The 23820-nt window shown below is 42.4% G+C and overlaps 4 protein-coding genes and 1 long non-coding RNA gene across 5 annotated transcripts; 1 reads left to right on the forward strand and 4 right to left on the reverse strand.

Moving 5' to 3' along the window:
- Window positions 1–3298: 3298 nt before the first annotated feature.
- Window positions 3299–9887, reverse strand: LOC124180278 (aminopeptidase Ey-like). Its single transcript, XM_046565594.1, has 15 exons — window positions 9844–9887; window positions 9294–9765; window positions 9078–9233; window positions 8673–8981; window positions 8398–8578; window positions 8191–8326; window positions 7962–8043; window positions 7715–7889; window positions 6765–6954; window positions 6224–6501; window positions 5830–5966; window positions 5464–5637; window positions 5151–5291; window positions 4823–4904; window positions 3299–4732 (listed from the first exon to the last, which is right to left on the reverse strand). The coding sequence occupies exons 1-15, from the start codon at window positions 9854–9856 to the stop codon at window positions 4574–4576; spliced, it is 2685 nt and encodes an 894-aa protein (XP_046421550.1). The 5' UTR covers window positions 9857–9887; the 3' UTR covers window positions 3299–4573.
- LOC124179765 lies at window positions 9879–13164 on the reverse strand. Its single transcript, XM_046564481.1, has 4 exons — window positions 12829–13164; window positions 10338–10537; window positions 9925–10222; window positions 9879–9889 (listed from the first exon to the last, which is right to left on the reverse strand). Exons 1-4 carry the CDS (start codon window positions 12896–12898, stop codon window positions 9879–9881), a joined length of 579 nt encoding a protein of 192 aa, XP_046420437.1. The 5' UTR covers window positions 12899–13164.
- A 152-nt stretch (window positions 13165–13316) lies between these two features.
- On the forward strand, window positions 13317–23809 carry LOC124180277 (aminopeptidase N). Its single transcript, XM_046565593.1, has 15 exons — window positions 13317–13465; window positions 18625–18723; window positions 18824–19080; window positions 19171–19380; window positions 19486–19641; window positions 19753–20082; window positions 20151–20301; window positions 20402–20528; window positions 20877–20967; window positions 21425–21608; window positions 21941–22148; window positions 22237–22514; window positions 22605–22804; window positions 22888–23064; window positions 23142–23809. Exons 2-15 carry the CDS (start codon window positions 18646–18648, stop codon window positions 23587–23589), a joined length of 2895 nt encoding a protein of 964 aa, XP_046421549.1. The 5' UTR covers window positions 13317–13465; window positions 18625–18645; the 3' UTR covers window positions 23590–23809.
- LOC124180290 lies at window positions 13331–17772 on the reverse strand. The gene has a single exon (XM_046565616.1). It carries the CDS (start codon window positions 17698–17700, stop codon window positions 14068–14070), a length of 3633 nt encoding a protein of 1210 aa, XP_046421572.1. The 5' UTR covers window positions 17701–17772; the 3' UTR covers window positions 13331–14067.
- On the reverse strand, window positions 17781–18343 carry LOC124180293. The gene is made up of 3 exons (XR_006870235.1): window positions 18314–18343; window positions 17959–18020; window positions 17781–17826 (listed from the first exon to the last, which is right to left on the reverse strand). It is a non-coding gene; the product is annotated as an uncharacterized LOC124180293 (long non-coding RNA).
- Window positions 23810–23820: the final 11 nt, after the last annotated feature.

A 23820-nucleotide genomic window follows, 5' to 3' on the forward strand; every position in this document is an offset into this window, starting at 1 on the left:
GGGGTCCAATTGGTCGGGAAAGAGTCATACGAAGCAATTCTGAGACGAAAAATTTTTTGGTCAAAAAAAAAGGAAGGTTAACCCCTTTGTATTTTTGGCGAAAATTTTCGCGATATTCAAAAGTGCTGGAATAAATTAATTGTGGCACTATTCCGACGTAATTTTGCGAGAGAAATCGATTGGGCGCAGTCCCAATACGCTGCGATCAACGCATCGAAAGTTACAGCCAAAAAACGAAAACCTGAATTTTCGACATTTTTCAGAAGGTGCTTTTTTCCTCGTATCTTCTCTCCCGTCGATCCCACGCTCATTACGCTGCGTTTTTTGAGTTTCTGGGAGTGCAATTAGTCAGGTAAGGGTCATTTAAATCGAATCTGAGACCAAAAGTTTTTTGCTCAAAAAAAAAGTAAGGCTAACCCCTTTGCATTTTTGGCGAAAATTTTCGCGATTCTGAGAAGTGCTGGAATAAATTCTATCTGGCACTATCTCGACGTAATTTTGCGAGAGAAATCGATTGGGCGCAGTCCCAATACGCTGCGAGCAACGAATCAAGAGTTACGGCCAGAAAACAAGAACCTGAGTTTTCGACATTTTTCAGAAGGTGCTTTTTTCCTCGTATCTTCTCTCCCGTTGATCCCACGCTCCTTTTGCTGCGTTTTCTGAGTTCCTTGGGGTCCAATTGGTCGGGAAAGAGTCATACGAAGCAATTCTGAGACGAAAAATTTTTTGGTCAAAAAAAAAGGAAGGTTAACCCCTTTGTATTTTTGGCGAAAATTTTCGCGATATTCAAAAGTGCTGGAATAAATTAATTGTGGCACTATTCCGACGTAATTTTGCGAGAGAAATCGATTGGGCGCAGTCCCAATACGCTGCGAGCAACGCATCGAAAGTTACAGCCAAAAAACGGAAACCTGAATTTTCGACATTTTTCAGAAGGTGCTTTTTTCCTCGTATCTTCTCTCCCGTTGATCCCACGCTCCTTTTGCTGCGTTTTCTGAGTTCCTTGGGGTCCAATTGGTCGGGAAAGAGTCATACGAAGCAATTCTGAGACGAAAAATTTTTTGGTCAAAAAAAAAGGAAGGTTAACCCCTTTGTATTTTTGGCGAAAATTTTCGCGATATTCAAAAGTGCTGGAATAAATTAATTGTGGCACTATTCCGACGTAATTTTGCGAGAGAAATCGATTGGGCGCAGTCCCAATACGCTGCGATCAACGCATCGAAAGTTACAGCCAAAAAACGAAAACCTGAATTTTCGACATTTTTCAGAAGGTGCTTTTTTCCTCGTATCTTCTCTCCCGTCGATCCCACGCTCATTACGCTGCGTTTTTTGAGTTTCTGGGAGTGCAATTAGTCAGGTAAGGGTCATTTAAATCGAATCTGAGACCAAAAGTTTTTTGCTCAAAAAAAAAGTAAGGCTAACCCCTTTGCATTTTTGGCGAAAATTTTCGCGATTCTGAGAAGTGCTGGAATAAATTCTATCTGGCACTATCTCGACGTAATTTTGCGAGAGAAATCGATTGGGCGCAGTCCCAATACGCTGCGAGCAACGAATCAAGAGTTACGGCCAGAAAACAAGAACCTGAGTTTTCGACATTTTTCAGAAGGTGCTTTTTTCCTCGTATCTTCTCTCCCGTTGATCCCACGCTCCTTTTGCTGCGTTTTCTGAGTTCCTTGGGGTCCAATTGGTCGGGAAAGAGTCATACGAAGCAATTCTGAGACGAAAAATTTTTTGGTCAAAAAAAAAGGAAGGTTAACCCCTTTGTATTTTTGGCGAAAATTTTCGCGATATTCAAAAGTGCTGGAATAAATTAATTGTGGCACTATTCCGACGTAATTTTGCGAGAGAAATCGATTGGGCGCAGTCCCAATACGCTGCGAGCAACGCATCGAAAGTTACAGCCAAAAAACGGAAACCTGAATTTTCGACATTTTTCAGAAGGTGCTTTTTTCCTCGTATCTTCTCTCCCGTTGATCCCACGTTCCTTTTGCTGCGTTTTCTGAGTTCCTTGGGGTCCAATCGGTCGGGAAAGAGTCATACGAAGCAATTCTGAGACGAAAAATTTTTTGGTCAAAAAAAAAGGAAGGTTAACCCCTTTGTATTTTTGGCGAAAATTTTCGCGATATTCAAAAGTGCTGGAATAAATTAATTGTGGCACTATTCCGACGTAATTTTGCGAGAGAAATCGATTGGGCGCAGTCCCAATACGCTGCGAGCAACGAATCAAGAGTTACGGCCAGAAAACAAGAACCTGAGTTTTCGACATTTTTCAGCAGCTGGTTTTTCCTTCGTAATTTCTCTCCTGGTGATCCCACGTCCTTTTCGCTGCGTTTTCTGAGTTCCTGTGTGTCCAATTAGTCAGGTGAGGGTCATTCAAATCGAATCTGAGACCAAAAGTATTTTGCCCAAAAAAAAAGTAAGGCTAACCCCTTTGCATTTTTGGCAAAAATTTTCGCGATTTTGAAAAGTGCTGGAATAAATTCTATCTGGCACTATTCCGACGTAATTTTGCGAGAGAAATCGATTGGGCGCAGTCCCAATACGCTGCGATCAACGCATCGAAAGTTACAGCCAAAAAACGAAAACCTGAATTTTCGATATTTTTCAGAAGGTGCTTTTTTCCTCGTATCTTCTCTCCCGTTGATCCCACGCTCCTTTTGCCGCGTTTTCTGAGTTCCTTGGGATCCAACTGGTCGGGAAAGAGTCATACGAATCAATTCTGAGACGAAAAATTTTTTGGTCAAAAAAAAAGGAAGGTTAACCCCTTTGTATTTTCGGCGAAAATTATCGCGATTCTGAGAAGTGCTGGAATAAATTAATTGTGGCCCCATTCCAACGTAATTTCGCGAGAGAAATCGATTGGGCGCAGTCCCAATACGCTGCGATCAACGCATCGAAAGTTACAGCCAAAAAACGAAAACCTGAATTTTCGACATTTTTCAGCAGGTGCTTTTTTTCTCGTATCTTCTCTTCCGTTGATCACACGCTCATTACGCTGCGTTTTTTGAGTTTCTGGGAGTGCAATTAGTCAGGTAAGGGTCATTTAAATCGAATCTGAGACCAAAAGTTTTTTGCTCAAAAAAAAAGTAAGGCTAACCCCTTTGCATTTTTTCATTGCATTGCAGAAAAATCCTTTTTGCGATGCACTTCATCGTGATGGAATTCTTCCACGAAAGGATTAGATCGTGTGCACTCTGAATAGATATAATTCACAATTAAAATATATATATCCTGCAGCAGTAAAGACTTCAGGTATTCTTTTATTTTCACCGACGTGGAATGATTCTTACCACGAATATCAATCGAACCAATTTTATTCCTAAGATAATTGATTACATTTCAGATTTGTTTTCGAAATATATTACGCATAATGAATTTGACAACGATAGTTTATTCCGTTGAACTTACGTTATTCGCACAATTATCGAATCTTAAGTAGTAATTTAACACACAGAGTAAGATTATCAACAGATTATTGGTTTTCTATCTTACACGTAATATGCTTTCCGAACATTGCATAGAATATCACATCGATTACCACGGAATTACATATTGAAATGTACACAATAATTTATACTCTATTTATTATAAAGTTCGTGTTTTTTTTTTCCAAACTCTCTCGACTCATCATTCTTAGTAATAAAGGCATTCGCCTTCACATATTTTCGTAAATATGTTGCTATTGCATTATTATGTGTTGTCTCCAATCTTAACAATTGCGATAAAAGTGAAAATGCATAAAAGACAATTGGTTTGACAGAAAGAAATATTATTCTGTTCAAAAAAATGTACGGACTGATTTTACCCAGTACTTCTAAAACCTACTGAAAGTTTCGTTTCGAAAGAAGCGATGTTCTTTTTCCTTTTTAATTAATCTATAATTATGATCAGAAACGAACGGTAATACCGAAACCCGTTTCATTTTTTTTCAAAAGTGGCAGCTAGTCTAGAAATGCCAAATCCGTTCCAATTATTATACATTGAAGGTAAGAAATGTTCGTTATGAATTTTTTCGTATCGAAATTTTTTTTGAATCAAATCACTCCGACCCTCATCGGTTGTCGCGTTGTAAAATTCAAGCATTTCGACAGAAACAAGAAACAAGTTTATCATGTCCAATCGTCAGATATCCATTTCTATGACGACGATAAAGTATCAAAAGCCATTATCCTAAGATTTATATTATTGTAAATACACGTACCGAGATCGTAATAATAATGAAGATCAAACAAGATTTCACTCAACATCAAGCCAACTTTTCCATACATACAAAATTTCACGACATACCTAATTTTTGAAGATAAATTTTCGATAATGACGCAGCCAATAAGGAAATCCATCCGAATTTGAACGATATAATTTTCTGTAACCAAATCGACATTTCTTCGTTATTTCAAAATCCAAGAACTTCACTATCCACGCAACTTCCCTGCGCTGCACTTCCTTAACGAGTGTTGAAAATTACGCGAGTAAACACGTTGTCAGTTAATATTTAATTGCAAGTATGTGTTTTACTGCATATTGCAATTAACTAATCAACTTGTTCTTTGAGCTTCTTCAGATTCTGTGATCACTATATCGTTGGTCTGATATAATCGTCCAGCCACCGTTGAACCGCGATCAGATTCTCCTTGAGCCATAAATTCCTTGACCTAGCTTCGGCCTCAGCAACTCCTATAGTGTGTCCCAAGAACTTCAAACTGTCAAAGTGTTTCTCTTTGAAAATCTGAAACTGCAAACATGCAATACATCGGTATATTGTTTATATGATTATTTTATTCTAACCTGTGTTTCGTTTTTCAGAATGAAATGTCTTACTTACGTCTTTGATATCTTGTTCATCGATAATACCGCTAGCAGATGCTTCGACGAACGCTTTCAGGATTGGATACGATTTTGAAAACCTGTAAAGAATGTTGTTGGTAAATTCTCTGTCCAAAAAATTGATCACACAGAATTTCAACACAGCGTCGAGTTTCTTTTTTTTTTTTTTTACTATTTTATTGCGTAGTTTAAAATAACGAGACAAAAATCTTCCAAACTTGTACAAAACAATCGCACACTTAGTAAATAAAATCCATTAAGAATTGAGGTTTGAACCTGTCATAATAATTTATGTATTCATGTTTATGAAAAATAAAAAAACAAACCTTTGGAAAATCTCATTCCAGTATCTTCGGAGAAATTTGAATGCCGATCGAGAAGCCATTGGATTTTGACGAAAGCTGCGAAGTAATTCCAGAGTTTCATGTTCGTCGATTCTCCCTTCGGTCATTATGTCGCTCAAAAGTCTTGTATGGAAAAACAGTGAAAATCGATTCGATTATGGTTTTCTAGTTCATTTGATATTTGATACAACACGCTTTTGTATCACCCTAATAATCAATCACAATTTTTGTATAAGTTTACGCGCAAAAAGGCGTCACGATTATTTTCATCACATTGAGTTAATCGCATACTCACAGTTGAAGGATCCATTCCACCTGAAAGCACGGCAAAGCTGATAAGAGTTTCAATTTTGTTTCTCTATTCGAAGCGACAGAGATTTTCGAGAGTAGAAAATCCCATTCCAGCTTTCCGCCGAATCTCGCCAGGGTGCATTGGTGAGTTTTTTCGAGGTAATTAGGCACGTTGGAACTACGAATTGTGGGAATTGAAGAAAATTAAATTCAAGAATATGTCGTGATAAACATAGAGAGAATTTCGCTAATGTTCTTCATCATTTTCGTTTCCCCATCTATTAGAATATACCCATGCCAATTCCCTCGTAGGTTTAAACTCCGTAAAATCTTAAAGTGAGAAAATCTATCCGAGAATACATAGTCTTACAGTTTTTTCATATAGCTCTGACACTCTGGATTATCGACTAGACATGCCCATTTGATAGCAATCAATTTGAGCTGCGTTTCAGCGCTGGATGCTGTTACGTTTTTGAAGAGAGGTGATACGAATTTCACCATGAACTTCTGAAAGCAAAAGAATACCACTTTCTATAACCCGGCTGGTGTGCAAACCTTACTACGTATAAATCACTATCAGCTTCGATCAGTATATTTTCCATAACTGCAAACTCATGCTCTATAATAATTACCTGTTATTAATTAAACGTTAAGCAATCACTCCACGTACAAGAATACGACACATACGATGTGCTAATTTCTACAGCAATACACCAATCGGGCACTAAAATTTAACAAACGAAAGATTAAAACCGATCGATTACCTGAAAGCTCGGATATGCAGCAGTATTCTGTAAAAGGTAGTTGAGCCTTTCCATATTCTGAAAAGCGACCGTCCATGGTGAGTGGTGTGTCTCCCGCTTGTGAAGGAACTGAATTAAGTTCAAAGCTGCAGGATACGCCAAGCGGCCGGCCCAAGCCAAGCTAAGAGCATCGTCGACTAACGAAGTTCTCGTTGTTACCGGAAATTTATCGAATTTCGAGTCGAGGGCCGACGCCAACAGGCTCCAATTATCCAAGTCGTAATTAACCCGATAGTAGCCTTTGAACAGTATACAATTCACGAAGTAATGTACACTTAGTTGCCGAAGATGATGAGCTTTGTTGTAATTATCCAAACCAAATTTAGAATACAAATTATGCACAGTGTAACTTTCTACTCTGAGTTCCACCAACTTCGTCGAGGTGATCAAGACGAAAGTAGTCGGAGTCCAAAAAATTTATCGGTTCATTGTAATCAGCGTAACAAGCAACTCTTAGGTCGAATATGGTGTTAATTTTTTTGACACTGATGAATCGACTCACCGGTTTGATTAACGTTCAGTAAAAGCCACTTTTTTTCACCGTGATTCCCGAGCCCGATCAAAGTTGCCTCTTCCTGGCTCATCCACGTTCTTGACGGTGACGACCAGTTCTCTCCATCGACGATGTAAGTAACAGGAACGTGCCACAACTTGCGATTTGTTATTGTTTCGTTATCGAAAGCAAATTGCTCCTGGAATGAATAATGACCGTGTGTCATTTTGATTGGTAGTTTGAAAGAAAATAATCCAGGATAACGCATGATTCTTCGGCTGACAGTGAATTGAACATAGAGTTCTTTTTCAATCAACCGATGAGTCAATGTTAATTTAACAGAGGATCCAACAATAACTAGGCCTTCCCTTAGTCTGCAACGAACAATCGCCACGTCTCAAGTAATTGTAACTACTGTTCGAGTCTGATGAGTTAATTAGTGTAACATATTACGTCCGGCGCCACATCTCCTTCTTGGTACTCCTTGAACCGTCCGTTGTTTTCGTGAACTGTTGCACCGTCGCGTCGCCATCATTTCTGCTATTATTCAATTTACCTACATGCGTTGAAGTTGATGCTTCATCTTCCACAACGTAAATTCTCGGAAATGTATACTCTGCATGCCGGTTTCTAATTATTCTGATTGACCATTTCCTGCCAAAGAAATGGTCTGCAGAATTCAAAGAAACTAAGGAAGTTTGGCATCCATTTCGAATATTGATACAATTATTTCAACGATGCACTCGATTGTCAGTAATCAAGCTGTCGTACGATACTTCCATTTCAGAAAGTATAGTAGATTCCTCTGCGTGTAGATAGACGACAGCAGTTTTATCCATTATATGCCACCGTGTGTAGTTATCTCTTGGATACTTATTGTTATATGAATCAGTATTTTCTTACGGTCAGTATATCGTACCTACCCGTGAGTTTGATAATTGAATTTAACAGTAACTCACTTGCCGCACGGTTGCAGAAGCACTTTCGTAATTCCTGGTGACAGTGACGACCGGAAAACCGCCCTGGTCAATCCAGGACGCAAAAACCTGGGCTAAGGATACGCCATCCGGAAGCCATTGAGCTTCTTTCGACATAGAGGCAAGGAAATCGGAGACATCGCCATTCGCGTTCGCCCTGTGGAAACGATAATGGAAATCCAGTACAGCAAAACATTGATCGTTACACGCTAGTGAAACGGGTACCCACCACCTAGTCAGGAACGTTTTGTAGCCGTTCCTAAATCCCGAGTCAGATATCACGTAATTCAACATGCGAATCAGACATGCACCTATAACGAGTAACAATTAATGCATATAAAAAACCTGTGTATATTACAACAAGAAACATCGAATTTCATCGACAATTCAGACGATATACCGGATTCAGAGGATCACTTATTACTTTCTGTCCCTCGTATGTTTAAATAGTCACTCACCCTTTTCGTAAATGTTTTTCAAAGCTGTAAACTTGAGCTTGGACCTCATAGACCTCGACACGTCGTAGGCATCAGCCTCAAACGCGCTGTGCTGAAGGATGCCGATTGAATTGAAGGAATCGAGGCTCGGATCTGTCTAAAAAATCGATTAAACAGCTGTTATAAACAATATTCCGGTCTGTTAATTTCCGTTATATCGCTACTTGCCTTATCAGCCAGTAAGTATTGTAAGTAGAATAATGAGCCCTCGAGAAACCAAGCTTCCATTCGAGTCTGGGTGCTGACCAACCCTCCAAGCCATTGTTCGCCGATCAATCTAATCAGGTTCTGAACCTCGAACTCCTTCGCAATTGCAGAAGATTCTCGGTCCAATGACAGCATCGATTCCCTGTCACGAGATAACGTGAATATAATACATACCGTTGAAAAGGATTAATTGTACCATGCGTCGATACTAATATTAAACTTGAGATGATGTTGACCTGATGAAAATTAGTCCGGGGCTGCTTGTGCCGTCACCATCAAATCCAGGTAGAGCAGCAATGTCCAATTTAGGTAGTGGATACGGGACTGAGAAGAAATGCCTCAGGCTTTGCACGACTCTCCCCATCGTCTCGAAGACGAAAAGAGTCTGACCAACTTCTCTGCTTCGGATCCACAAAGTTAGAGGTATTTCCAAGTTCTGAAGAGTTGGTTCCACTATCGGTTGCAAATCGGTGATAGCGAATGCCAGGCTATGCGAAGAGAGTGGAGGTGTCGTTTGAAAATGGTCCATCGCCAACACGTTGGAACTGAAACGAATGCCCAGGTCCCAGTTATTACACTGCTGTGAAAATTCTAACCCCACAATGTCGGGTATCGATCAACGTAGCTTTGTCGCTACTCACATGGCGCTTGATGATATCAGAGGCATATTGGTCAGAGTGTGAAAAGTCGTAGGCCTCGCTATTGACAGGGAAAATCTAGCCTTGTCTACCGGGTCTTCGAATCCAGGAAAGAGCGTACCAGTGTCAAACGGTTTCAATTTGGTCGCCAGTATCCATCTGGAAAAGTTGAATAAAATTCATGGAGAGTGATCATCGAGCGATCGAGTTTCGACTCACCTCTTCTGGTCCTCAAGGTCGTAAGTGTTATTGAAAATAGCCTGGCCGTCGACCTTGGCTTCGTACGTTATTTCAACGGAATAGATCCCTCTTAGGATAGGGGAATTCGGATAAATTACGTAGAAACCATCGACGGCGTCCATCTCGTCATTAGCGATTCGAATCTCGGTGCTCCTCTTCGGAGAAGAGAGTGAGGGAGGCTCGGGCGTCGAGTTCGAAACAATCGGACGAGTCGTGATCAAGGGTGGTGAAATTTTTTGAATGACTACGGGCAGTTCTGAACTTGGAGCCGGTAATTTAGCCTTGTCTTTTTCAAAATAAGCGTCGTTGCTTGTGGTGATTACCTCTGGAGGTGTAATCGAGGTAGGGGCTGAAGTTTCATTGGTGGCAACTTTATCACTGGATGATTCGGTCGTAACAATACTGGATAGATTCACTGAAGTCCGAGAGGAAGTGTTGTCCAAGCCTGATTCTGATAATGATGAAGAGAGCATTCGCATCATTAGGAAATGAAAAAGCACGAAATAAACCTGTGGAAATTTAATCTTACCTTCCGGTGTCATTCTAGAATCGTGGGGCGTAGGTTCAGACGTGCTCTTTGTCTCAGGATTTGTCACACTCTCGTCGTTACCGTCCCTCCTTCTCCTGGAGTGAGCATGTTCCGATAACAGATCATCCGCTGAGAACAGTCTCGTTTTGATTACCGTGATCTCCTTGGCGTTCAAAACTATTTTTGACAAGGGCCGACTTCCGTTATAAGCGAACTCCACGATTAGATGACCGTTCAACTTGGTCACTCCTGTTTCCGTAACTGGGATCAGTTCCACTTTGTAAAGTGTTGGAAAGATCAAAGGCGAAACGGAGAACCTGGCTAAGGGTCTGATTCCCTCAACGTCATCCTCTTCAGCTAAGGTCAGAGCCGTCAAAGTCTGCACAATGCCACAAAAATCACCTTTTAGTTATGCTGCTTTCTCCCAAATATCCTCCAAGTCAGTTCACCTCCTGGATGCAAGAAGCTAAGTCAAAACCATCGACATAACTCACTGGCTTGTTCGCCCATGGATTCAAGTAGGCTCCTATCAACCCTGCAGTGATGACACCAATGATGAACATCAGGATTATTACGGCAGTCTTCTTATAGGACAAGAAACAGCCACCGTTTCGTTTATACTCCGTGTCACTGAGCCCGAGATCGCTCGTTGTGAACTCTGATCTGCTACCTGCGATCTGGGCCATGTTATCAGCTAAAGCAATAACGGGGAAGAAGACAGCGATTAGTCTGTATTCAAGTTATAAGGGTTAGAAAATTTTTCAGGGCTCTTTTCTTTTCGCGTATTCCCAAACTAAAAGTAAAAACCATTCGTACAAGTATCATGTAGATTCTTAAATAGATTATAGTAGTCCGGTATCGTGTCCAATGACATCATCATTTCGTCGTAATTAGCTCGAATGGTTAAGTCACGCTATCTAAGCATTTCGATTCGAAACATCCGACTGAAAGCCACACGATGAATCTTTCGCAGCGTGATATGGCGATCGGACTAAGCGCGTACTAAGTAATTGCATTGTTTATGTTACTGATCCACTTCCGGTTCACCGCCAAGATCTCGATTGAATCCAAGACTTATCCGCAGGCATGCGATTTGCGACGATTTACACGATACAATTCAACAAATTAAACACGCTGAGAAGACCTTGTAGGTCACAGTTGCGGCTTATAATTTCATCTAGATCACGCAACGCCTGTATTTTCGGTTTAACTGCTCTAGTCAGGTTATATACTGAAACTGATCGAAGCGGAGTTGAAGTTAGAATTTAAATTGTCCAACATCATTATGAGGTACGCAGCTTGCGCACGAGATGAAATGGAATTACCCGCGTACGCAAGCACTCACGCACGCAGGTTGCACCCGTCGTAAATTGCACCTCGAGCCTCACTTCGTCCAGCAAGCGATAACAGCAAAAGGTGACGGACAAGCATAAGGTGGGTGAGTACAACGAATTGCGAGTGTGTGGTATAACACATCCGATAAGAAACGTCGCATACTACGAAACAATTGCAACGCCATTCTCCTCCGTTCTAGTCAATGCAGCAGCACGGAGAACCGACATGGATATGGGTATACACTGCAGAATTGATCAAAGTGCGGATTCTTCACAAATGCTTTCAAGACTGCCATACATTATGGCAGACGTCAAGAGCTTTGATCGAACAGTTCGTAATAACGTGAATTTTAGTTTAAAATCAGTTTATTCACTTCTGAACGTCTCCAAGAACATGTCTAGGTGGAAGAAAATAGAGGGACGTAAATCATTTCGAAATCAAAAATGGTTAGATTAGTTTGATCGAATGATTTGCTAAACCACAGGCTTTAGTGCGGTAGAAGAAGAAGAAACGGCAGATGAACCGCAAAGTTCTTCTAGAGTCGAAAAATTTCAACTTACAATTTCGCCTTGCCCAAGGCTCCCAGGAGCTGATGGACCCTCGGCGCATTGAAAAATCACTGTGATTGCGGATTAGTTAACCGGAAACACGCGTACTTTTTAAAAGTAAGCTGAATCGCGTTAATTTTTGATTTGAAAGAAAAGTACAAAGCTGGTGAAGAGATCGAGCACAATTACAGAGATGCCGATATCCCGACTTCCACGGTTTTACCTATCGAAGACGAGGTGCGGACCGTGAGCCAGAAGTTGACGCGTTAATTCCCCCACCTATGGATCGGCACCGTACCTGCATATGCGCCAATCCATTCCACCATTGTTCTACAAACGGATCTCCCACCTCGCATGCAAAATGTACTTCAATCTGTTATAATACCGATGTAGTAATATATGGCTGTAATCTATCTCACCAAGTGTACCCGGTAATGCACCCGTGAATCTTCTCTTTTTAGGCGATTCGTATACTCAGCCCCTAAGTGACATAATGCCGGCATGATTCTGGTTATAGTTAGGGTTTCGTTCCAATTTTTAGCGGAGCAGATCTGACGGATGGTTAATTCGGACTTTCGAATAATGTTTTCGTCTTTTCCTATCTCAGAAATATTGGAATCGATATTACAGCATTTCTACAATCAGGCAATGCAAGAATCAAGACTCGTATGCACTCGCAGCAGTATCGTACATTTATATAAACACAATACCTGGTCAGTCACGTGATATTGGACGGTACTCCATTGTTCCGATCAATTATTCTACCGTGCTCATTGTCTGGAACGGTAAGATGTAACAAACGAAGAAATTATTGCAGAGACCGCGTACAGGCGTATGACAGAGAAAGATGAAGATTTTATTGTTGTGTGAACATAAATTACAATCGGAGTCGTAAAATAAACAGCAGTTATTGAATCCAGGTATACTTACAAGGAATACACGTAAAACATGCGACACTTTGATATAATGGAATACGCTTTGATGTTCGACCTCGTGCAATGTATAACAATAAACGGTTCAAAACCTACCGTCCGAATCGGTCAATTGAATTAGCCTCTGTGCGAAACTTAATTTGCAATAATTAACCAGCGGCGAGACTTACGGCTAACGTAAACAGCTTTATCGTATGCCGAGGCAGTGGTGAACTGGGACACATACGTTATTAAACCCATACGCGTAGGGTAAAGTCAGCTTCCCTAGATTCAATAATCTGTTGACATCCTCGACAATAAACGAGAATGTATCCGCTCGTTTGTGCGGCCGGTTGGCAGGACATAATTGGGAAAACTCGTGACATGCACCGTGCGTGAATCGTCGAAGGATTAGATCGCACACTAGGCCACGTCCCATTGGTCCTATTGACAACGCAGCATCATGATCACCCGATTCTCCTATTGCCCATTCACAATCCGCGCCGTACTGTTCAGCCCGGCTTATGTCTGCCTCACTTACCTACGATTAGGCACTTTTGTTACGTCGAACGATGAATTGGATAATGGGCCGGTGGGTGTCCATTACTATACGTTCCCTTAAGTGGGTAAACGCAATTTCGTGCTTCGACTTCAGAAGAGGGGGTCACGTGGTCCCTATTTTTTTCATCTCAATCTACCGGACCGACATGGCCCGAAGTTTCTTCCTAGATTCCACACTCGCAGTCTCTGGGGAACAGTTGTTCACCACGAGTGTTTTTCGTCAGGGCAGTTCGAGTTTAATTATCCTCCACCCGCTGCTGGCTCAAGGTAATTAGACACGGTTACTCTTCCGAGGGAAGCCTTTTTCACTTTTCTGGGATAAGCGATCATTGTAGATGAATAATCGATCAATTTCACTAATTAAAATTAAGTGTAATCTATCTAGTTAAGGAAAGTTGATCCGAGTACCATGAAACTATTCGTGTTCCGGGTTGTGATAAAAATATCTTGGAAATGTCTCACTCGTGGATATTTATAGTCATCGGTATTTCGAATTAACGTCATGTGATGTAAGTAGGTTTAATCTCCCACCCACGTTCGTTGTGTGTTATAATAAAATACCTGGAGGATGAGTCACAGTAGGCAAATATTCACTTGTGTTATTAGTACTTGGATGTGTAATGAGAGAGTACGATAGCAGACTTTGGGAAAAGATTAATCATTTTATTCATTGCATACTAAAACGATTCAGTACAATTTCTTTCGAAATATTTTGCTTCCACCCCAAACAAATACGGACTACAATGCCACAAGTGAAATTGTAATTCTTTATAAGTTTTCGGATCAGACTAAAGCTGAGCTCTTCCATAATCATACAGATTGAAACTCGAATTTCTTTATAAAATCATGAAATGGAGATCCGTTTGGATTTAATAACGTTGACTGTACTCACTGATTGCGCTACTAGGTGAAGAGTTTGGGCTGATTGTACTAGACGCTTTTCCAGTCAGTTTAATAAGCGAATACCATAGTTGTCTCGTGTCCGGATCGCAAATAATAAAAAACGTGAACAAAACGAAACCTTGTAAAGTAGCGGTGATGCAAAATAGGTAACTGAATAGTAAACCACCCCCGATTTTCGCGAACAGACCGAATACCCAGGTGATTCCCAGTAGAAAGAACAGCATGATTCCAAGTCTAAGTTGCGCGATGACGAGGGTCTTATCGGCATGGAAGTTGGGTCTTTTATTCTGAGCCCCTAGGATGCTGTGAATTACACGAATGAACAGAAACGCGTTCAGAGAAATAACGATAATCACCGGTCCGAGGAGGCCAACGTACTGTGCCATTCCCGATACGTAGCAATAAGTCACCTTGGAATCGGTTCCCGGCATGTAGGCGTAAGGATCGATCCCAGCAACGATGGAAACTATTATCATAGGAACTCCCCAGGCGAATGCGGCTGCCTTGAGTAAAAATCTTGGTGGTCGCGTAGCGCCGAGAACCGTGACGTATCTCTTGAATTGGAGCCAGGCGGTCACCAGCATCCACGAAAATTCGGCAAGCACGGCGTAGTGAAGAAGTGCGCCAGTGACGATGCAGGGAATCGGGTAATTCACGGAATCCACGATCGGCAGTATGCCGATCACAAACTTCTCCAGTCCCAAAGCCAAGGCCAGTTGGATCAGGACTTTGCTGCCGGGCTTCTTTCGCCAAGTCTTAAAGACAGTTGCTGTTATCAGGATGCCGCATACACCGACCATGGACAGGACGCAGCCAATCACCGTTATCACCTCGAGGGCCTGCCCGTGCTGGATGGAAACTGGGTCCCCAACTTCCTCTGGACCCGGAAAGTGGCCCAAAACTAGCTGCGCAAAGTGCGTCAAGTGAGAACAAAGACAGACGTTCAACTCACCGGAAAGATCTCGTGTTCTTCCGGAGTTCTGGCACCCATCTTCAGACCAAGCGCTGAAAGAAGCTACGGTAGAAATACTGACATAATCGAAGTCCCAGAAAGCGCATGTCTTCGTTTGTTGCGAGGCTCCCTTCAACGGTTTGAATAGAAGCGGTATCGGAAACGGAAGATTCGCGCCGTAGCCGGGCACCGACATGCTGATCACTCGACTGCTAACCTCGTTGGGATTTTGAGCTCTCAAACCACTGTCAAATACTGTGTCATCGTAGAAAAGAGTAGTCACAACCCTCAGAGGATCGTTTACGGTAGAATTTTCCATGCTCGAGTTGAAATTCGTGTAGTTTGGCTTCATTAGAAGGTCGAGCAGATTCCTTGGTAGCCAGGTCGCCACCTCAACGTCACCCAGTTCAGCGACGTTTTCTATACTATGGTCAGGACCCAGAGGCACGAGGTTGAATTCAAAAAAAGAGCTGGATACCACGGTGGAATTCGTGGAGTTTTTGATCAGTGCCAGGCCAGTGACGTTCGTGACATTAGGGTCTGATATGTAGATGATCAGATTCGACCTAACGATACTGATCAATCCGTCATCTTCAGCTAGATATTCCGTGCTGATCGTCGTTGAGGCGAAGTCTAGCAGCCTTCCAAGAGAGTCCAGGAGTATATTAGTGGAATTCAGAATCACGGACTGTCTGAGCACAGTTTTATCTGTTCTCATCACCTTGTCCAGTATAATCGAGATGCGGGATATGTCTTCCAGCGTGACTTCCGTTGAAACGTGAGTCGCCGCCTCGTGTTCGATTATTTTTGAGAGGAAAAAAATATCGGCGGTCGAGAACTGCTCGACATTCTCAACTAGCCTCAAAACTTCATCCCCTGATTCACGGTCGTATACCTGAACGTTCCTGCTGATTTCGTAAAACCTCCTCGTTAACGGTGAAATGTCACTCGCGCATTCGCCGGATGGCTCGGACCATGCGCCCCCTTGCATGTAGCTTCCCTCGCAAACTCGGTGCACTGGAAGTCCCTTCGAGTCCAAGCAAATTTCTTCTGAAACAGCGGTAACCCCGACATGTGTATAAGGCCACACCAAGTGACTCTCACCTTTGCCAGTGACCGACCTCAGGCAACCGTCGCAGTTGCGTAAATAAATGAACTTGTACGTTCGCGGGTTCATGGCAGCTAGTAGCTGAAACAATCGCTTCGACCTCATAAACGCGTTCGCGCTAACCTCTGCAGCAAAATTTTCATTGTCAAAGTATTTCGTGGTTACGTGACATAAAACACTTACGTTACCGTCCGGGGTAATTTTGAGGATTCGCATCAACCTAATATCCTCTACCAACTGTTCAGACGTCGTCTCCTCGATGTCAGTAACAAGTTTTTTATACATATCGTAGAACGTCGGGTCGCATTTTTCGATGCTTTCACAAGCACCGATGACCTCAAGCCCCAGCGCGAACGTGTTCCCCTTCAGATCGTCGTAAGCAATCACAGGTTTCGTGGACAATATTTCTCCACCGACCGTGTGAGCCTCACAAATGTAAGAGCCAGGGCCTCTATCACTGATTTTCAGTCGATAAACCGTCTTGTGGATATCTACGTTGAGGTCAACGCGATCCTCGAAGTCGATGCCTGGCTCAATGTCTTTAGACGTCCATCGCTGATCCGAGATCCTCTTCAGTTTAACGTTCCGAATCAAGTCTCCATTCGCGTCGGTAAAACATCGAATTCCGGGATCGGACGATGACAATTTCCACAGAGCTTCTTCGCCATGAACACTAAGGCGAAGCTGTTTATCGTTTTGGTAAAACTTCAAACTAATGCTGGGAGCAGGATGAATCGGTGTGTCAATTTGGCAGAATATGCAACGTAGTTTAACGCTGGTATTCAAATTTCTGGATTCACCGTTCACAGCCATTGCTACGGTGTTGCTGGTGTATCTGCCGTCACCTCCTATCCAGCAAAACTCCGTCTCCTTCAAATCCCGCTTCCTCGCCACTCCAGAAAATAGTTGTTCGATAAACGGATTGTCTATTTGCGCGGTCGTGCAGCTGTTCATAGCCCCTCGCCAGTCGATTCTCTCCTCGCTCTTCATCAGATTGAAGCACCGCTCATCCCCCGGAATTGGCGAGGCAATGTACTTCGGGGGACAGGCACCTTGCATGAAGTAATCCTTCTCCACGATACACAGGTAGGGATGAGTGGCGGTGCAACTCTCAGACCTCACGTTGAAACCATTCGATAAATCGAGCACCAGACACCCTTTGCTTCTATCTCCATAAGTCACTTTGAATGCCTCCGACATGTGGAAACGCGAACTCCAGAGTGGACCCGGGACGATCCAAAGCAGAGGACCAAAATTGTTCAATCTTTTAACGGGAAGCCACGTGGTGTGCAACCCGCGTTCTTTGAGGTGTTCAAAAATTGCGATCAACAAGTCGGTTTCCACGTCGTCGAAGATCTTGGGGGAAAACCTACAGGTGTTAGCCCACATTTCCCTGGAAACCATTATGCAAACGTGATCTTCCTTGCCACTGACTACTGTATATCCTGGAGGGCAGTAAAGTTTCGATTTTCTCGGGGAAACGTAAGAGCAGTTTGGCGCCACCCGGGGAAGCCATGTGTCTGAGCACTCTCTCTTCATGAGACGATAATCTTCCGAAAGACACAATGGATCGGAGTAAACCGACGTGTGGGAAAACGTCTTCGGCCAACTAACTCGGCCAACATTTCCTTGGATGCTGTCGACTGTGGATAGTTCCTCAGAGCACTAAATAGTAGAAAGATACATGTACATATCATAGTTAATGGGCGGTTGGAGTAACCGAAGCGTTATTAACTATTGGGTCTTTTATAATCAGAATGGCAATGAATCATTTACCATTAAATTGATCGGGCTCACCTGATTACGCGTTAATAAAACGCCATCGACTCGCCATGTCAAGAAGCCGACGACCAGAAATTCTGTGAACAAGATAAACAACTTGAAACGGGGTCCACGAGTTTATAGTGACTTTAGAAAGTTGCAAAGCGTAATTTCTCGAATTTTTTGGATACAACTTGACGTGCTTGCTTGCATATCATTTTCTGTGCTGTATGTTTAATCATGATTGTAACCACAGATACGAAAGTAACTGTTCAAGAGATAACACGAGCTGAAGGGCTGTCCGTACCACCGGGGAAAGTTAAAATGTTAATAAAGTTTGAAGCGAGGCAATCACTACCAGTTTATAAAGTAATAAAAGTTCCACTTATACCTCTTAACATTCCTAACAGGTTTGAAGCTGTCGGGCGACTGATGCGAACTGACTTTCGGATGGGCGCTTCCTGCGTCTTATCTAATGAGCATCTTCGTTATAAGCTATTCGCAAATAATTATTGTGTATCTTACACGGAGAGTAATGGTCTATTCGATACGCACTGGTTGTCATAAACGGGTGATAAAAATTCGTTGACAACACGTTGTACTTTGATATAGCTATACCTGTATCACGAAATTGCATAATCTACTTCCTACAGCAGTAGAAAGATCAAAAACAAATGGTAAATGTCTTATGTTGCGTTTCAGAAAAATTAACGACAACCTACCATGGGGCGAACCACCGTTTTTTTGACGGTACTAGCTGCCGTCTTATTTTTGGGATCCGTCGCAGCTTACCCAAAACAGGTACCGGATAATTGTTCGAATTTAAACAACCACAATAATACATTGAACTTCCTGTAAACATGATTCAATTGGTATTTCATTTCAACTTTTGATTTATCAGAGTGCTAGACAGAAGCGTAGCGTAGATCTCAATGAAGTCTATTCGATGATCGGCTCGTATCGACTCCCAAAAGAAATTCATCCGACCAGTTATCGCCTCGAGCTACAACCTTTCATTAAGGAAGGCAAATTCAAGGGCCGTGTAAAGATCCACATCGTCCCAACCGACAAGACTGATAGAATCACATTAAATGTTCATCCGGACCTACAAATTTCTCACTCGGATGTCCGGGTCACTCAACTGGATTCTTCTCCAACGTTGGTAGCACGCATTTATAATCCAAGAACGATGTTGAAAATCGTTTCATAATTGAACATTCTTACCTGACGATACAAAACTTATTCCAGAAAGGAAGCACGGCCATCCGGGATGTTGACCGTCAATGTGGCCAGGACTGAACGCCACACAAAGAGACCGTGGTACATCATTCACCTCGAACAAATACTAGACGTACAGGATCTCTATGAGGTCGACATCACATTCTCGGGAAATATTACCACAAATGCTACTCAAGGATTCTTCAGGAATCACTACAAGGATACCAGCGGCCAAGAGCAGTAAGTGGACAAATTAAACTAGAATTCAGGAAAGCGACCGTCCAAAACTGTTGAGTGTAACATTAAAAATATGTAATATTTGATTGAATTACCGTTACTTTGCAGTTTCTTCGTTGCTACTTATCTACGACCAAATCATGCACAAAGGATGTTTCCGTGCTTTGACGAACCAGCTTACAAAGCCACCTTTAATCTCAGTGTAACTCGGCCAAGAAATTACACGGCTCGCTCGAATACCCCGGTAGAAAAGACCGAAGATGTGTAAGTATTCGATAGGAATAAATCCAGCTTGGTAATAATGAATATTCATTTAATATCTGGCAGCTCCGTTCAAAACTCACAATTACTGATTCTATTTCATTTCATTCTAAGGTCGGGAGAACCGGACATTGTGTGGGATCACTTCGCACAGACGCCTCAAATATCATCGCATCAACTGGCACTCGTTATTTCTGATTTTGAAAGTATAAGCCCGACAACAAAGGTAAATGAAATGAACGGAAAGAGCCTAGACATCAGGATCTGGAGTCGGAAGGAGTATTTGGAGACCCTGAAAGCGGTCCCAGACAAAGTTGTCAAGATCATCAATTACCTACAAGACTTCTTTAACTCTTCAATCCTGGTTCCCAAGCTGGACATTATGGCTATTCCAATGTATTCAGCGTCCCAGGCATCAGACAACTGGGGCCTCATGTTCTTAAAGTGAGTTTTAATTTGATTGCGTCAATTTTACATCAGGCACTTGATCGGTACCTCACACATTTCCGCAGGGAGAGTGAACTGAGCAGCACTGGAGTCTGGTCTACGGCATACCAAATAGCCTATCAATGGATTGGACAGTTTGCAACGCCGTTTTGGTGGAGTGATTCCCTAGTGAATGAAGCCCTCAATTCGTATTTGGCGTCAATGACTACGCTCGAGGTATATATTTGCATGTACTATTGCAATAATTCAGGCGTTACGACTATCAACATTTGTCCCCCTGAACACTAATGGAATATCAATTGCTATGCAATTTCAGATATACCCCGATGAACTGGAGGGAAAGTGGCCTACAACCGCTCTCTACTCTCTTTACTATGAGTTCGGTAAACGGTTCCCGTTCTCCAGAATCAATGGAATCAGACAAGACGCCACTGCTGCCAAAAGTATGCCGTATTTTTTTCTTCTTAAATTGAATTTGACACAAGGTTACTTGGTGGATTAAAACGAATGAAATTAAAGCATTGGCGTACATTAGGCGACCGTTGTATAAAACAATAGAGTAAATAGGCAATAGAAGCTATCAAGATTTAGCGTGCATAAAAATCTCGACGTGGGTTTGTGTTGGTCTGTGTTATCTTAAATTTTATCGTTTGCGCTGACGACAAATAGTTACGTAGAGAGACTAACTATTCTTATGCCGCTGCATGCACACGTAATGCACAATACAATCCGCAAGCATTACAATCACACTGTTAGGCAGAGACTGAACCATTGTTTCTTCTTTATTGCAGCTGCGTTGGTATTCCGAATGTTCAACTACACTCTTGGAAACGACTTGATGCAACGAAGTCTTCGGAGATTTATCCACAATCAGTGGCGAGAGTAGTAATGCCTTCTCTACTTAGTCGGGAGTCAAATCGCCTTTATTCTATTGGAATCACTAATTCAAAATTGGTATTCTGAGCGGGTGTAATAATTTAAATTCGTCTCTAACCATTAAATAACAGTGTGTGACCGTCCATATTTAAACACTAGTACTGGTCGCAGGCTGTCTTAAGAGTATGAGAAACATCAGCCAAGGTATTACTTAACTTGCATCTCACTTTTACCTTCAACGTTAATTGGTGTGTTGGTATGAGTAGCTCGAGCATTAAGTGCGGTGATAATTGTTTTTTCCACGCGTCGTCTTGGAGATAGAGCTTCGTATGGTATTGAGAGAATCCTTCATAAGGTATCTAGCGAATACAAATCAAACTTTGATCAATTGACTCCCGACTATAATCTTTCATCAAGGTTTACTAGACGATGATTAAATACATTAAGGTTTAATATGACACAGAAAGTCGAGGACCTTTTTCGCGGATGATATTTACACCTGCTTGAACGACGTGGCCAACGAGTCACAAAAGCTGATTCCCGATCTAACTTTGAACAACATTGCTGCCTCCTGGATCAACCGGGACAGATTGCCTCTCGTCACGGTCACTCGTGATTATGGTTCAGGGAATATAACTTTCAGTCAGGTTTGTAATTAAAACCCTGCTCGCTACTCGCAGTTCCTGCCTTCGGGTGATTATCAACGAATATCGGTTGTGCGTTGATGCCTTGACCCAACCAGGCATTATGCAATGGTAGTTACAAGGATAATGGAATTCAATTGGCGTCGTAAACTTAGAGTGGATTCGTTCTTTTCAAGGGATCGTTCAGCCACTCTAAAGATTACTACTGACCCTGACAATTATAACCAGTATGATTGATGTCCCTGTACATAAATTATGTTTGCCAATTGCACCTGCATTCATCGATTGCTCTTCTCTACGCCGTTCATCAGTTTGATTATTTGTTTGTGCGGTAGGAAGTTTACTTGAGAGACCGACCTCAAGAGCCTTCTGAGAAGAGTAAGTACACCTGGTACATACCCATCGTAATCGTCTCCCAAGCCCAGCTTGACTTCAGTAAAACTGTACCAACGGTGTGGATGATGAAGGATGCGGACAGAAGCCTGACCATAAAAGACGTAGCGGCAAACGATAGTTTTGTTATTGTAAATCCAGAGGAAATAGGTAAGTGAGAACTTACCAAATGCCAACTTCACCTTCTGTTCCGTGTTTCCGTCTCACCGATGTCTAAAGGGTGAACTCTGATTGTCAGGTATGTTCCCCGTCAACTACGATTCTCGCAACTGGGGAATGCTGGCCAAGTTCCTGCAGGGTCCAGAGAGAGAGAAAATTCCAGTTCTAACCCGTGCCAAACTGTTACACGACGCATGGAATATCGCATACGCCGGAGATCTGTGTTTCGAAATAGCTCTGAACATGACGCTGTTCCTGAAGGAAGAAAGAAGTCACGTGGTTTGGGAGCCGGTATTCCCGATGATCGATCACATCGGAAGGCGCATTGAAAACAGCTGCGTACATCTCAAGTTTGAGGTAATTTTTACAAGGACCAAGAGTTTGGATCGTTTTAGTTGACGAAATAACGACATCTTCGACTTATTCTTGAACCGTTTTTCTTTTTAGGCGTTTATTCGCTCGCTGCTAAAGCCTGTGTACGCGAGACTCGGAGAAATACCACGACCGGGAGAACCTCTGTGGAAAACGCAATTGAGAGGAGTGACGAAGAACTTCTTGTGCAAGGCTGGATACGAACCTTGTATCAAGGAAGCGCGGGAGCAGTACAAGAAGTGGATGGCTAATGAAGAACCGGACAAAGGAAACCCGTCAGTATCGTCATTACATGTAACATAATAATGATTCTCTTCGCAGGCTGATCATGAATTTAAGTTTACTTCTCTGTTTTTAGAGTGGCGCACGAATTCATCTGCCCAGTTTTCAAATGGGGAACCGACGACGAGTGGGACTTTGGATTAAAACGTGTGATAAACTTCCCGGTGAACTCACCGGAAAGAAACAAGAGCGAGCGTACCTATCTGCTTAAGACCTTGGCAGGGTGCCCGAAGGATGCATCAAAGATTAAAAAGTATGATTGCATAGCCGTATTACGAACATGTCACGCACATGCCCGGTTTTACACTTGCAATGTCTTTTCGTTTTCAGGCTGCTCGCGGAAACGATACTTGGAAAGAACTCTGACTTCACGGATGCGGACATACATCTGATATTCAGCATGCTAACGGGAAGCGCAACGGGATATACAACCTTGTTCAATTTCCTCTCTGAGAACTGGGACGAGATAAAGTTAAAATTCCAGGATAAAAAGCACCTTTGGGACGGAATCGTGAATTCCGCGACGTTGTCTTTCAACACGCAGGACGGCTACGACATGGTCTCAGAATTGTACGTCAGCCGTCAAGGGGAAGTTGAGACGACCGATGCTATTATCGAAAAAGCTTTGAAGAACATCAAGGAGGAGACGCAGTGGAGCGAGGAGAACCTGCCGGTTATAGAACGCTGGTTGACGGCGAACCTTTCCAAGGAAGATCTGGATGCCATAGCCGCTGCCAGCACTGCCACCACGACAATGGCCACGCCTCACGCAGGATAATTAGAAAAGTAACAAGAGTTATTATTTATGAGCCTTATGTTTCACGTACTGTATTCTCTCGCATAGCTCTTAAGTAGTCGGTAAAATGAATATCGTATTCTTTCTGTAATGGTAATTATCGGTATATTACAACGACGTATCCCACCCTGTGTACATTTATCGGGAAGAAGTTTTTCTTTGTAATTATTAATAAATAAAGGCAAAATACATTTTCAGCCAATACTACGAATA

The sequence above is a fragment of the Neodiprion fabricii genome, chromosome 4 (genome assembly GCF_021155785.1).
Source record: "Neodiprion fabricii isolate iyNeoFabr1 chromosome 4, iyNeoFabr1.1, whole genome shotgun sequence".
Classification (NCBI taxonomy): Eukaryota; Metazoa; Arthropoda; class Insecta; order Hymenoptera; family Diprionidae; genus Neodiprion; species Neodiprion fabricii.